The sequence below is a fragment of the Neofelis nebulosa genome, chromosome 9 (assembly GCF_028018385.1).
Source record: "Neofelis nebulosa isolate mNeoNeb1 chromosome 9, mNeoNeb1.pri, whole genome shotgun sequence".
NCBI classification, from domain to species: Eukaryota; Metazoa; Chordata; class Mammalia; order Carnivora; family Felidae; genus Neofelis; species Neofelis nebulosa.
The window spans coordinates 131,107,196-131,122,242 of NC_080790.1; the positions used below are offsets into that span (position 1 = coordinate 131,107,196).

The window sequence follows — 15,047 nt, forward strand, 5'->3', positions numbered from 1 at the left end:
GCACATCACAAGCCTTAAAACAGAGCTGAGGCCCGGGGCTCAGACGGCGCTGGTGGCTTCCCCGGGCAGGACAGGAGGCCTCCCAGCTTGCTCCTGGTGACCGTCTGATCCCGCAAAAGAGAAAAGCGTAAGCTCACATCCCACAAAACCACCAGCAACCTGTTTCTAGACCTAGAGGAACCCAAGCCTTCTCGTGCTGTCGATCTGATCCCGGCTTTGGGTGGCCATCTGGGTGGCAGAGCACAAAAGGCACCTTCCTCTCCAAATCAAGTATAACCAGCTCAGCCTCCACAGTCAGGGGCCCGTCTGATGGGAACTCCAGGGGATCCCAGAGGGTGACGGGTGAGTGGCTGCCGGACCACACCATGCACAGTAGGTGCCTGGACGCTGTGGACACCCACCGGATTCCACTCTAATGGACTCTTTCCCGCCAGCACTCACACACTCCTGGGACCTAGGGGTTCCCCCTCAGCCCCGGGAAAGTCCACACCTTTAAAATCAAAGAAAATACACTTCTCTGCCTCATCCTCTAGTCGCCTCCACCTTCCTTCCTACGCTTCAACCACGGCAAGCAGGCTTACACCCCAGGGCCTTTGCACTTCCTACTCTTGCTACCTGGGATGCTCTTTCATTAGATATTTGCAAGGCTCTCTCATTGAGTATTGCTCGGCAATCAAAAAGAATGAAATCTTGCCATCTGCCACTATGTAAGCGAAATTGGTCAGAGAAAGACAAATACCATATGACTTCACTCATACGAGGACTTTAAGACACAGAACAGATGAACGTAAGGGAAGGGAAGCAAAAATAATATCAGAACAGGGAGGGGGACAACACAGAAGAGACTCTTAAATATGGAGGACCGACAGAGGGTTACTGGAGGGGTTGTGGGAGGGGGGATGGGCTCAATGGGGGAGGGGCACTAAGGAATCTACTCCTGGAATCACTGTTGCACTAGACGCTAACTAACTTGGCCATAAATTTAAAAAATAAATTAAAAAGAAAGGCTCTCTCTCCTTGAGCTCTCTGCCAAATGTCTCCTCCTCCGGGATCCTTCCCTTGCTAGAGGAGCAGGCCTCCGTGCTACCCCCTCTCTCGTATCACCTTTTCTCACAGCATTTGGGGCTACTTGGTTCTTGCGTTTGTGTTTGGACCGTGAGCTCGATGAGGGCAGGGACTTGGAGGCTTTCTGTGCAAACAGTGTCCCCAGCAGTGACGATACGTGGCCGCTGGATGAACGAGCCATTAAGTGAAAAAAGGAATAAATGAACGCGTAAGCCACGGCTCTGAGTATTGGCGACCCAGCGCTGACTTCACTGTGGCAAAACATGGCGTATCGTCATGCTTGCCTCAGAGCAGGTCCCGAGAGAAGTGGTGAGAAATCACGCTTTGCCGTCCTCAGGGAGAAGCCAGGGCCTCTGAGCTTTGGTCATGCCGTCACCCACCCAGCTCCCTCTGACTAGCGAATGCCGGCTCAAGAGGTTCACGAGGCCCACGCCCCTCCCCAAGTACCAAGCGTTGCACAGAGCAAGCCTAAAAAAACCATGACGCAAACGGGGTCGAGACGAGCACTGGGGGATCTGGAACCCCAAACCTCTGCTTTCCACTGAGTGCAACTTAAAGAGTGAGAAGCTGGGTCTCCACCTGTGAACATCTCTATCCTGAGCCCATCTCTTCTGCCGACTGGAACGTGGCTAGAAAGCGCCCATGCAAAGACCTTTGCAGGAGGCAGGTTCTAAGCACAGCACATCTGCAGGAAACCAGAGACACTTAGAAAGGGCTTTCCAACTAATGCCCTCCATCTTCCTGACCGGGAGCATCCACTGAGGCAGCTGAGTGTTGAGGGGGCGGGCAGCCTTCAGGGCCATCGTGAGCTCACGAGGCACATCCCAGCCCGTGTGGCAGCGTCACTGGCTGGGAATGACAGCGAATCCCCGTGTGAGGCAGTTCTGTCTCCACTTCTGTTACGAAGGATGGTCTTGAGCGGGTTTTAGAAAAAAAAAAAAAAAACCCACAAAAATTCAAGACTGTACAATGTCCATTTGTCCCCATTGGCGCTCGAGACTCAATGGTCTCAAGTTGATGGAGAGATTCAGTGCGATCTTGTGGAGTCTGACAAGCGGACCCTAACGTGTCCACAGACAAACAAAAATCCCCAAAGAGCCAAGAAGCAGCCAATAGAAGCCCAGACACTCATGGAGAACTACAGGCCGGTGACTGACCCCACCAGAAACCAAGACTGTGTACGAAAAGCTGCTATAACTCTTCTGTGGAACAAAACCAAGAGGCCAGGAAGAAGCCCACGCTTCTGTGGACATGATATTTACGACACTGCTGGATTACAGGCCGGTGGGGAGGGGGTCGACTCCTCCACAGATGGTCTGCGCCCACCAGTCATCCCGACGGAAAACAACGAAATTAGAACCTTACCTGATGCTGGACACACAAGTCAACTCCAGGTGGATTGCAAACTTCAGTGTGAAAGGTAAGACTGTGACATATTGGGAAATGATACAGGAGAAGCTCTTTAAGAGACTGATGGGTAGAAGAAGGTTTCCTAAGCCAGCACTTCAGACTCGAGGAGCATCTGAATCACCTGGAGGCCTTGTCAAGGGCAGATTTCTGGGCCCCACCCTGGTGTTTCTGGAATTTGCATTTCTAATCAGCTCCCAAGTGACACCTAGGCCGCCAGTCCCCATGACACATTTTGGGTAGAACCACCCGAGGCTCCACGCGCACAGTTCAAACCTCTCGGAAAATAAATTTACATGAAAAGTTTCTGTTCGTCAAAAGGTATCGTTTCACACGTACAAGCCATGCAAAACCACTTACGAGTCTCCCAGTGTCAAATGTTGGGAGCATGTGGGGCCTGATGCCGATGGGGCTGTCAACTGGTTCAACCCCTTTGGGAGACAATCTGGCATTGTTTGTCTCCTAAAGTGGCAGATGTGCACGCCCAGTGGCCTAGCAATCCCCCCTGGAGGGATAACCCTACGGGAACTCCTGTATGTGCGCCAGGAGACAGAGCAAGAATATTCCAGAAGGCGTCGTCTATACCAAGCAAAGCGGAGAAACCTAGAAACGACCAAATGTCCATTGTTGGGATGGACGCATGAACTCTGTGACAGAAGACTGCACAGCAGAGAAAAGGAAAGGATTACAGCTATGGATGGAACAGCCCATCAGAGGCACACGGGGCTTCGATCGGCAAAACCGGCCCGTGTGCAAACCGTGTCGCTTCTGGAACGCAGAGAGAGAGCAAAGGGGAGAAAGAGGACAGGGACGTGGGCGGAGGAAAGAAACAAAAACACATGTCAAATCACCACAGCGTGCGGGCCCTGCCCTGGATCCAGAGTCAAACGAGCTAGAAAGAAAAAAGAAAAAAAATTGGGCACTTACGAGGCAAGTGAAAATTTGAGCATGGGGTTTGATACTGAAGAATTAGAAATTTTTAGCCGTCATAGTGAAAATCAGAGCAAAGTTTTTTAAAGAGCCATCTTGTCGAGAAACCTAACGGAAAGACTGGCAGATGAAAACGATTTTAAAAACAGAAGAGCTAAAAGGCAGTGCTTATGTTCTTTTTCTTTAAACTCGAGGTGGGGACACGATATTTGTATTGTTATTTTTAGATCTTCCATATATGTAATAAAAGCAATTTGGTAGAGGAAGGAAGGAAGGAAGGAAGGAAGGAAGAGAGGGAGAGAGAGAACGGAAGAAAGGAGAGGGGAGGAAGGGGGGGCAGGGGAGGAAGGAAGGGGGGCAGGGGGAAAGGGAATGGAGACGAGGAAGAAGGAAGACAGCGGAGCCCGGTTCCCTGCGTGTCTACCACGTAAGAACTAGCAAGGAGCAGCAGTCAGCAGTGACCCTTCAGGGGACTGGCCTCTAGCACACCAGGGGCAGGAGAATGTCGTTTCCTCCGAAACACCTTCACAGCCGGTCTCACCATGTGAAACCCAATTCTGTGCACTCATCACCCCTACTCTCCCTTAGGCTGCAAGATCCACAGCACAGGGACCCCCCTCATCCACCCAGCACCTGCCCATTTACCTGTCTGGCCGCAGGTGTCGATGCATAAGGCTGGTGACTGCCACATCCTGTCCTAAGACATCTACGCACGCTGACCAATCAGTGTTCACGAGTCCCCACGAATAGGTGGCAATTATTATTCCCCTTTGGTAGTTCACTGAGAGCCCGGGGAGTGGGGGGCGGGGGCTGCTGGAGGACTTACTCAGAGCCAAAGAGACGGCAGGTGGCCGAGCCAGGATTTAAATGCAGGCGGGTGACGCCAGGGCACAAACTCGAAACCACTCTACCCTGTACCTCCGCGTCGCCCAGAAACGTTGGTTTAATGGCAAAGACAGAGCTTTTTGTTCGGGCCTAAAATGATCAGAGTTAACCCTGAAGTCCGAGGAGGACCTGATTGGGCCAACTTCTTTCTCTTGCCCCGACTAGCTCCCGGGCACACACTCCCCCCCCCCCCCCCCCCCCGTGCGCACACAAACTACACTCACCTCATCACAAACCACAAGTGAATCTGCTGAGCCGATACCCTGTGACTTGTTTTCAGCTTGGTACACAGTAGGCGCTCAGCAGATGTGTTCAGTGCAAACAGATTCAAGGGCCAACGGCTCGGGCCAGGATGCCGAACTTCCCAAAACACAAACCAGAGGTGCCACTGTCCGCGCGAAGATGCCCCATCCCAGTTCTCCTTAAGAGACCCACTGGCATGAAAAGCCCCTCCTGGAAATCTGAAGCACCCACCGGGGGAAATTCCATCACCCACCGATCTTAGCGGTCATTCCCACCTCAGCAAGGAGGACTTTAAACAGGTCGCTCTTACTTCTGTCCCTCTGCCAACACCAGCCACAAGGGGCTGGCGGGGAGGGACCCTGAAAGGCAGAAAACTCCCTCAGAGCAGCAAGTGCCCCAGGGCAGTGATCTCGAGTTGGAATTTAGGAAACTTTTTCCAGGGTGGTTCTGGCCACAGTCAAGGGCCAAGAGGCCACCTTGAGGTGAGCTCCAGGCCCCGTGCACCCAGCAGCCGGAGTGGGGTCAAGGGAACTGCAGGTGGGGCCGAAGACCGTCCCTAGAATCTTCTCTCTGATCAGAACAGGACACCGGCGGGGGGGAGCTGGTCCCCATCTCTGATCGGGGCCAGGGGTCAGCAGGAGAAGGGAGCCCCAGTCCCTGGGCTGAGGCTTGCATTTCTCAGAAGCCTGGCAGTCTGGAGAACACAGGGCTGGTTTCTGTTTTCCGCCCCCAGAAACGCCTGGAACCACAGCGGGAGGGAGGCCCTGCTGGCCGGGCCGGGAGAGCCCTGGCAGGCCCCGGGATGCAAACACTGGGCTGTTTACAGAGGGAAGCCCGGGCCAGCTCGGATGCCCATCGCGGGCATCCCCGGCCACCTCGCTCCCGGCCGGCCGGGCCCGGGGACGCTATCTTAGGGAGGAGCGGGGAGCTGGCAGGCGGCCCCGCAGAGGGAAGAGGGGCACGTGTGCCAGCTGGGCCGGCCTCTTGGCGTGGGAAGGGAGCCGCGTCGCGGGTCTCCCTGCAGAAGGAGCGATCTGGAGCCCAGCGCGAGCCCACGCCAAGGACAACAGAATAACAGGGGAGCCGGAGGGCCGCGCTGAAGCTACTGAACACACTCTCCCCGGGCAGCCTGCTCCGGGCTTTTTGCACAATCGTTTCCATGGCACTTGCTTTTGCTGTCACAACAGCTGCAGGATGGCCCGGCGCTGGGCAGCACGGCTGGCTGCAGGCGAGAAATCGATTTTCTAGCGGGCCCCGCGGCCAGCGCATTTTTGAAGGCCTGCCCCAGCCTGGCCTCCAGGCCCTGCCTCCGTCAAGTCCGCTGGGCCGTCGGAGGCCTGGAGAGCGGGGCGTTGAGAGGGAACTCAGGGACCCGCCGGAGCCTCTCCGCGCTGCGTGGTCCCAGCGGGACGTTCAAGGCCGAGGCACTTGTGCTTGGGGAAACTCCGGGCCGTATCAGGCCAGACGACTAAAACGTCCCCTCGCTCATCCTAGGTCTGGTTGAAATACTGCTGTAGGGGCACTTTTTGCTGCCCATTTTGCTCTCGGATACTCGCTCAATTCCACACATCTTACGTGCAGGGGGCTGGGTGAGGCTCTGAGCAAACGGGGACATGAGCAAATGTTGTCAGGGACCTACCGTGTGTGAAGCCGTCCCAGGCGCAGTTGTGGGTACAGACAAGTCGAGATGTTAGTACTTCCCACCCAGAGACTTGGACTTGAGGGAGAAAAAATGCACAGAAACACCTGAGAGGTGTATGTGGTGAAAACGCCTGCCAGGGACCCTGTGTGTCTCCGGGACTCAGAGAAAGAGAAGCGTGCCCCCCGCCGCCCCCTCCAGCAGCTGCAGAGAGAAGACAGCTCGTCAGAGCCTTGAAATACTGGTCAGACTCCAAAAGGCACAAGAGGGAGGGGACGGCGTTCCAGGCGGAGGTTACAGTGTGGGCATGAGTTTAGAGGCAAGAAAGTCTCCGCAGAGCTTTGTGTCATCCTCCACTCAAAGCCGAGAGGGACAACTGTGCATCCAGATGGTGAGACGTACCCCTAAGCAGAACTGAAAGCTTTGGGGGCGCCTGGGTGGCTCAGTCGGTTAAGCGTCCGACTTCGGCTCGGGTCATGATCTCGCAGTTCGAGGGCTGGAGCCCCGCGTCGGGCTCGGTGCTGACAGCTCAGAGCCTGGAGCCTATTTCGGATTCTGTGTCTCCCTCTTGCCCTCCCCTGCTCATGCTCTCTCTCTCTCTCTCTCTCTCAAAATAGTAAGCATTAAAAAAACCTTTTTTTAAAGAAAAAAGAACTGAAAGCCTTCTACTTCTAAAACCCCGTTTTTCACACAAGCCTGGAGGATCGTTTCTAAGACCTGATTGTGTTCCCTTTTTTTTTTTTTTTCCTCTTTGCAATTTTCTTAAGTAATATCTGCCTAGAGCAAAGACGAAGAAAAAAAATCCCTAAGTACAAAAACGCAAGCAGGAAGAGGTGTCCCCTCCATACCTGCCCCAAGCTGCTCAGGACCTCCTATGTGACCGTTCCTGGTTGACAGGCATTTGGGTCGCCTCCGGGCATCTGCCAGTACCCACAGGACAGCTACCCACACCCGCACCCCTCACTCAGGGGGCGTCCAGCAGACGGGCCAGGGGCCCCGAGACGAGGCTCCCTGTGGTGTCTGAGCAGACGGCTTCAACCCGGAACCGGGGAGAGGGTACTGAAGAAGGGCCGGCGGGGAGGATGCGGGGACGGGCCACTCCTCAGCCTGGCACGGATGAAGATGATCGCAGGGAAGATGACGAGCGGACGGTTACTCCCTGCCAAGCGCCCACCACGTGGCTGACCCTGTTATGTCCGTCACTTAAACCGGCCACGCGTCAATCGTTGAAACCCGAAGCACTGTCACTACTGAGCGGACGGTGAGCTCGCAGGTGTTCAGCCACTTGCCTGAGGCCACGCCCCCACATTCCGTAGGCAGCTGTACGATAAGGGACCGGGTGGGGCGGGCACCTGATCCCGTGGGGCGGCCACGTGGGGACGTCCAGGAGGCGGTCAGATTGGCGGCTCTGCGGTGAAAGCCAATTTTCTGGGGTCTCATCAGACAGAAGGGGTGAAAAACCCACGATAAATGCTCTGCGCTGTGTACGAACTGGATCTGGAGGACCCTCTCGTGTCCTCCCGACGCAGGCGCGTCTCACAGCTCCTTCTCTGGGCCTCCAGTTTTGTGACCTGAGACAGACCCCACCCCACTCCTCGGCCTGGGCTCCCAGCTGTGATTCGGAGACGATAATTAGTCTCTGCCCTCCAAAGGCGCTCAGTACACGCGAGAGAATGTTGCCATAATTATTTCCTGTACGCCCCAGCCTCACACACACACACACACCCCAACCTGCCACGTGCCAGCAGTCTCCCTTCCCTCCCAGAATCAAATCCAAGCCTCTCACTGTGGCCTCTGAGGCCCTGTGTGGTCTGGCTTACTCTCAAAACCACCCTCTCAACTCCCTTCCTGGCCATGGCTGTCAGCTACACTAGACCTCTCTCTGCCCGCCCCCCGCACAATCAGGCTTCCTCCCAGCGCTGGCCCTTTGCACATGCTGTTCTACCTGCCTGGAATTCTCTTCCACCACCTCCTCCTCCTCTGGGTCTCAGGTCAAGGCCACTTCCTCAAGCAGACTGTCCCTGACGGCCCCATCTGAAGTTCCTCCCTCCCCTACCATTACCTGGTTTATTTTATTCACAGCACTTAGCCCCATCTGAAATTCTCATTATTTATTGGTTCATTTAAAAAAATTTTAACGCTTGTTTGTTTTTGAGAGACAAACAGAGCACAAGTGGGGGAGGGACAGAGAGAGGGAGGGAGACACAGAATCGGAAGCAAGCTCCAGGCTCCGAGCTGTCAGCACAGAGCCCGACGCGGGGCTGGAACTCACCGACCGTGAGATCGTGACCTGAGCCGAAGTCGGACGCCCCACCGACTGAGCCACCCAGGCGCCCCACTGGTTCATTTCTGATTAGCATCTTCTTCTCTAGAGACTGTCAGAAGAGGGGCTGTTTCCGACAGATCACTGCTGTGTCCCAGCACCTGGCACAAAGCCCAGCACACAGTAGGATGGCAGCAGATGTCTTTTCAAAGAAGGAATAAGTGAATGGGCAATCAGTTGACTAGAAGCAAACCAAGAAGGCAAATGCCCAACTAAGAGGTCTCCCGGCAGTTTCCTGAAGCAGCCAGCCCACCAGCCCCTGCTAAAGGAGGCTACACCCACCCTGCCAGCTCCCCTCCCCCGTTGTTTGTGGGGCACTTGACAGTCTATAAATGGCTTTTCACACATGCCTCACCCAACACCACAAGCAAGGAGGAGGCAAAGCAGGCTCCAAGTCAAGCTTCTCTGACTACAACTACTCATTGACATCTGACCCTGAAGCCACGGTCCTGGGCATTCACCAGGATAGCCAGCGTGCACAGCGAGAAACTAGTCTACAAACAACAGGCTTCTTCTGGAGCGGATCCCCGTGTAGCCAAAAAACCGCACAGTTTGGTCAGCATGCAACATGATGAAGGCACTGTTTCTGCCAGAATCAGGCGCTAAATCCTTCGGACTCTTAACTTGTGGCAATTCTCCACCCCCAGGGATCTTTCGGAAATATCCTGAGAACGTTTTTGGCTGTCACAACTGGGGCAGGGCAGGTGGACTGCCGGAGTCGGGTGGGCGGAGGCCAGAGATGACGCTTCACACCCTGCCGTGGGTAGGGGAGCGCCCGCCACAGAGAGTTACCCAGCCCCAAACGTCCGTAGTGTCGAGGCTGAGAAACTTGATTCGGGCGAAAAGACAGTAAAGGAAAGTCTTGGGGTTCTTGGACTGACCCCGAGGAGAAGTGTTCCCTGAATCTGGATCCCAGCAGCCGGATGTGTAAGGCCTCTTTCCCCATTGTGTTTTAGGTTTTCCTCATAGCGCCATGGCCATGGGACATTATAATGTATGTTCATTTAACTGTTTGGTTCCCCGACTAGGAGGTAAGTTCCACGAAGGCAGGGACTCCATCCGTTTCATGTACGACTGTGCCCGCAGGACCTAAAAAGCTCACCTGGCACGAGGGAAGCATTCGGTAAATACTTGGGGAATAGATGAAGAAACCCCTAGGAACGTTAAAGATTACAAAACACCCAACCTCTTTTTGGAGCTCTTTTCCCATTACCATCGTGCTTCATGTGCAGAGGCCCCAAATCTGCTCTCCTGTCATCCAGAGTAACAGGTTTTATGGTTGGGAAGTGTAAATACTTAAAACTACATTTCCCAGACTCCTCTGCAGCTCAGCACGGTCACATGACAGGGCTCTAGCCAATGAGGTGTCAGATGAAGGGACGTGTGAGATTTCCAGGTTATGCCCTTCAAGGGAAGGGGCATGCCTTTCCTCCTCCTTGGCCCCACCCTCTCCCTCATCCGGGAGCCAAACTGGACGCTGCAGGTGGGGGCCCCACCCTGAGAATGGCAGAAGGATAAGACGGAGGGAGCCTAGTCTTGGCACCTCATGGCCAGTGTACCAGCCCCAGACTGCTTATACCTGTGCTGTTACGTAAGAGAACAAGCATCTACCCTGTTTAGGCTCCTGTTACTTTGTGTTCTGCTCACGGAGGTCCTGTACACCTAATCAATACGTAACTTTCTCCTGCCCTGCAAACTCCCAACTCTTCTGAAGTCACACATCCAGACTCCTTAATGCTTCGAGGAGAACATCAGCCAGCTGGCATGCGAGGGCTGTTTTATGATTTCCCTTTCACGCATGTGGGGATCATATCCCTTCGTCTACATGCAGGAGGCTTTCCTCCCTGACACCTCAGAAGAAGCACACTGCTAAGCCAGAGAAAGAAAGGAGAGGAAGTCATATTATTTAGCTCCCATCCAATGATGAGGACAAAAGGAACTACCCCCAAAAAGCCTATTAAAATCTTAAAACATCAATTAGGTTTAAATCTGGGAGTTCATAATGGTACAAAACCCTAATTGACTGCCCCTGGAGGATGGTGAGGAACCAAGCCGTTATTTTAAAAACTGGTAAATAAAGGGAAAGAATCAAGCATTCATCTTTCTTTTCCTATATGAATTATACCATTGTTGGGGAAGGGATGTCTCTCTTTATAGAAGTTTTCCAAACTAACAGAAGAGGAAGGGAAGACAGAATTAGACTAGAATATCGCCATTTTGCAATTACGGCACACCAGTGAATTAAGGGAGCTGGGCGCTGGCTGTCGACAGTTACTAACATCACCAAAAGAGAGGCACCCTGACCTCGTGCTTCCTGACAAAAGGGTCCACCACCACCTACAAAGCAGTCTTGGCCAAAACAGATGAACCTGAAGCAATTAAGCCTCTAGAATCAACTGCCAACTTACAGGAAATAGAGAAGACAAGGGGACATGGGAATATAATCGCCAAAAGCCAGACTGACATATTTCACAGGATAAAGAACCTGGTTTTTAAACAAAGAATTAGCAAAATAGTAATAATTAATAATAATAATAATAATAATAATAATAAAGACCAGTTCTAAAGGGGGACCTCTCGATTAAAGCTGACTTAGAGAAACCAAGGAATCCCACTTACAATGTATGGGCCCGATCTGAATCCTGATTCAGACAATCTATAAAATAATGAAAACACAGAAAAAACCCTGCATGATAGATATGAGACACCAGGAAGTTTCAAAGACTGGATATTTCATGATATTAAGGAATTTTCACTGTTTCATATGTGCCAACAGTATTAAGAGTATTTTCAGAATCCTTTTCTCTTAGAGACACATAGTCCGTATTTACACATGCAATGATATGGTTCTGCCGTCCAGGATTTTTGATGTCTAGGATTTGCTCCAAAACGCTACGAGGGCCACTTGGGTGGCTCAGTTGGTTAAGCGCCTGACTCCTGCTATCGGCTCAGGTCATGTTCCCAGGGTTGTGAGATCGAGCCCCACTCTGGGCTTTGTGCTAGGCCTGGAGCCTGCTTGAGATCCTCTCCCCCTCTCCCCCAGCTCCTCCCCAGTTTGTGTGCGCACATGTTCTCTCTCTCTAATAAAATTTTTTTTTAAATACTACTATGAAATAGGAATGCGAGATGACGGGAGGTATGGAAGAAAGCAGATTAGCTGTGAGTTGATAACAGTTGAAGCTGAGTGGTGGGTACATTGTGCTACTCTATATTTGCATACATTTCATAATAAAAGGTTGTTTTAAAAAACATCTTAAACCCCGACAACAGAGAGGGAGAAGGAAGAAGGACAGAGGGAGCTAACACTCCTAAGCCTCGCTATATATCAAGGGCGGGGTTAGGCAGCCGCGGGTGGGAGTGGCGCTTCCAGAAGAGAGATCACAAATTCAAATGCTGAACGGGTGCGGGAAGAAACACTGACTGAGTGAAGTGGGCCAAGTGTGAGAGGAACAAGAACACAACCGTGATGGCAAAAGACAACAGACACTCCATCCATCTTCAGGAGGCAGGAGGGAGGGGTGGGGGCTACGGACAAGGGCAAGTACGCGCTCTAAAGGAGGTGGTCTCTACATAAGGTCAGCCTTGACTTTGATTCCAGGTAGCCACCATGCAGAATGTGGGGCCCTGGGCAGCCGATTCTTGGGTTTTCCAAGGAAGGCCTGAAATCTGTATTTTTATGTGCAATCTCCCGGTTTTTAAACGTTGGCATCTAATCCAAATATTTTTTCAAATACTGAGCGGGCCAAGCAAAATATCTGCAGGCTAAATGGAGCCCATGGAACACCAGTTGGCCGTCCCTATTCCAAGTACTGAAGCAGACCACAACTCGATCCATCTGTAAGAAATGGAAAGGGTGCATTAATCAACTTTGGGTCAATTCTTTTTTAGGCATCCACTAAAGCAGAGAATTCAAAAGACACCATCAACTTCCAGAAATCTATAAGAACCGGCTGCAGAACATTTCAAAGGCGTCGTCCACAGAGTTAGCTTATGCAACAGAACCTCCGCTCTGTCCAGAGTTTTGGAAACGAACAACCAGGGAGTGTCCTTTCAACTTTCCTGGGATGCTGGAACTAACAGGCTTCAAATGAAACCCATTTGTTGGTTTGCAGAATGCCTGGGACTTACGTCCAAACCACTTGCAACAGACGATCCCATCATAAAATCGAGTCGGGGTGCTTTGCGCTCATGGTAAAATGACCAGGAAGTGCTCCACTTGGGTTGCCTGGCCAGAGATCTGATTTCACGGCAGTTTAAAGGGATGACGCGCGAGGCAGATGTCATCCTGAAACCTGAAAGTGGCGGGACTGGTTGCTGAGGACCTGAGCAGACTCCTTTCCTGAATCGCAGCCCTCCGTTTGCTCGTGACTTTGCCCGGCGAAAGACTCCTGACATCCTGGATGGGCAAAACAGGCCCCAACCCTGCCTTTATAGGCAGTCTCAGCTTAACCAGATCCTCAGGTCAATAACAAATTAAAGAGGTGTCAAGAATGTGGTGGAGAAGGGCCAGGGAAATGGTTTCATCGTTCCCGGAGAACAAAGCCCCTCTTTTTTCCTACAAGGGTGAAAAGTAAAAGAGATTGGGGCTAAAATAAACTCAGACAGGCCCCGGACAAGACAAGAGTCCAGAACTATGCTGAAAGGCAACAAAAACAAGATGCATCCACGTGTCAAGTCTACAGCATGGAGTACAACCAGGGTTCTTCCCTAAAGGGTACCCCCCCCCGCCCCCGGGGCAAATAAAGCTCTACATTTACCTGCAACGGGTTTACTGATGGAGGAGAAGGTAGGGAGGAGAGAGAAAAATGTAGTGTCGAAAGAACATCTGCTCAACGCCCACGCATCTAGCTCAGAGCCTCCAGTAACTGAATGGCTTTTCAAGTTCTATTTTTCGGGACAGGAACGAATTAGGGCTCGAGCGGATACTGTGAAGTCTTGCATTTCTCAATACAAAAGTCCTGGACTATCTTAGCTTAGGGCCTGGGACCAGCGAAGAGCCTCCACATCCCTGTGCTCACAACAGTCACCACGTTGCTTCATCATCCTGCAGGAAGCGAAGTCGGCATGCCCAGCGCACCGGCTAGGGAGGAAGTGAGCCTCAACACTCCCGCGCTCTGTGCTGGCAAGCAGGAAAGCAGAGGAGAGCGTTTCGAAGCGGGTTTGGGTGCTGACCTACCCACAAATCTTGTTTAACTGATCACCTTATTCCTGCACAAGGATAGCTGCTTGTTACCACAAGACAGTAACATCACGCGGAGGTGGAAATGATGCCAGTGCAAGTGACTCAGAACGGTTAAAAGCGCGGGTTCTGGGAGAGGACTGTGGGGCCATGGGATCACACCAAGTGATGGCTCTCCTGGTCCTCTTGGCGGGCCCCTGCCTGCTCTCTGTGGGTCAGACGCGGCCCTGGAACGCAGGCCGAGTGCACAGCCAGTCTGAGGACGGACTTTCTTGTGGTTTGGTAGCTTCTGACCCCGAAAGGCAAGAGCGCATTCCTTTGGAAACATCTGCGCTGCAGAATTTCAAAAACATGGCTGAGCGTTTCTGGGTCTGGAGTCAGCTGGAAGGTGGCCCCTTACATTTACATAAGCTGGCAACACAAAGTGCACATCATTTGGGATAAAAGGATGGCTAAGTGGCACGGCTGGAAATTTGAGGTTCTCGGAAGGTGAGAAAATATCAAGAGGGGCAAAATAAAGATACCTCATCACGCCTCTACTGTGATGCTTCCTCTTCTGGGGGAGGTACATAGACCTACGTTCGCTCTCCCTCTCGCCCTCCCTCTCTCTCTCTCTTCCTCTCGAGAGATCTTCCAACAGTAGCTCGTGCAAATTTTGCAGGCTTGTCTCTAGGCAAGCAGTTTTCTGGACTTTAGAATTTTCTAGAAAGACTCTAAATGTCCTTTGCTGAATTAACCAGTAGTGGCCTAGCAAGGTAGTAAGGACCCAGGCCGACTCAGCCTGAGGGCTCTTTTTCAAAGGCCAACACCGCAGCGACTACCTGCCTGGTTGTCCTAGCCTGCTGGGGCTGCGAGAACAAAAAATGCCAGTGGGTAGTTTACAAACAACAAATATTTCTCACAGTTCTGGAGGTCGAGAAGTTCAAGATCAAGCACGACCAGATTTGGCACACTTCCTCATAGACAGACGCCTTCCTCTATAAGCTCACGTGGCAGAAGGGAACTGCAGAGTTCTGGGAGGTCTTTTGTAAGGACACCGATCCCTGGGACGCCTGGGTGGCTCGGTCAGGTTAAGCATCCGGCTCTTGATTTCGGCTCAGGTCACGGCCTCGCAGTTCATGAGCTCTAACCCCTCATCAGGCTCTGTGCTGATAGCGTGGAGCCTCCTTGGGCTTCTCTCCCCACCCCCCTCACTCTCTCTGCCCGTCACCCACTTGTGATCTCTCTCACTCTCTCTAAAATAAATAAATAAACAAAAAAAAGAGCACCAATCCCATTTAGGAGGCTCTGCCCTCATGACCTAAGCACCTCCCAGGGCCACACCTCCTCATAGCATCACCCTGGGGGTTAGGCTTCAACATATGAATTTTGTGGGG

At 52.4% G+C, this 15,047-nt stretch overlaps 1 protein-coding gene across 7 annotated transcripts in view; it reads right to left on the reverse strand.

The window, feature by feature from the left end:
* NFATC2 (nuclear factor of activated T cells 2) overlaps positions 1-15,047 on the reverse strand; it is a 159,705-nt gene that overhangs the window by 17,975 nt on the left and 126,683 nt on the right. The window contains exon 10 of one of the 7 annotated variants that reach the window (XM_058685978.1): positions 11,970-12,327. The exons of the other annotated variants lie outside the window; for them this stretch is intronic. Coding sequence (XP_058541961.1) covers positions 12,290-12,327 — 38 coding nt within the window. The 3' untranslated portion in view covers positions 11,970-12,289. Of the gene's footprint in view, positions 1-11,969; positions 12,328-15,047 lie in introns of those variants that run through there. 7 annotated transcript variants of the gene reach the window in all.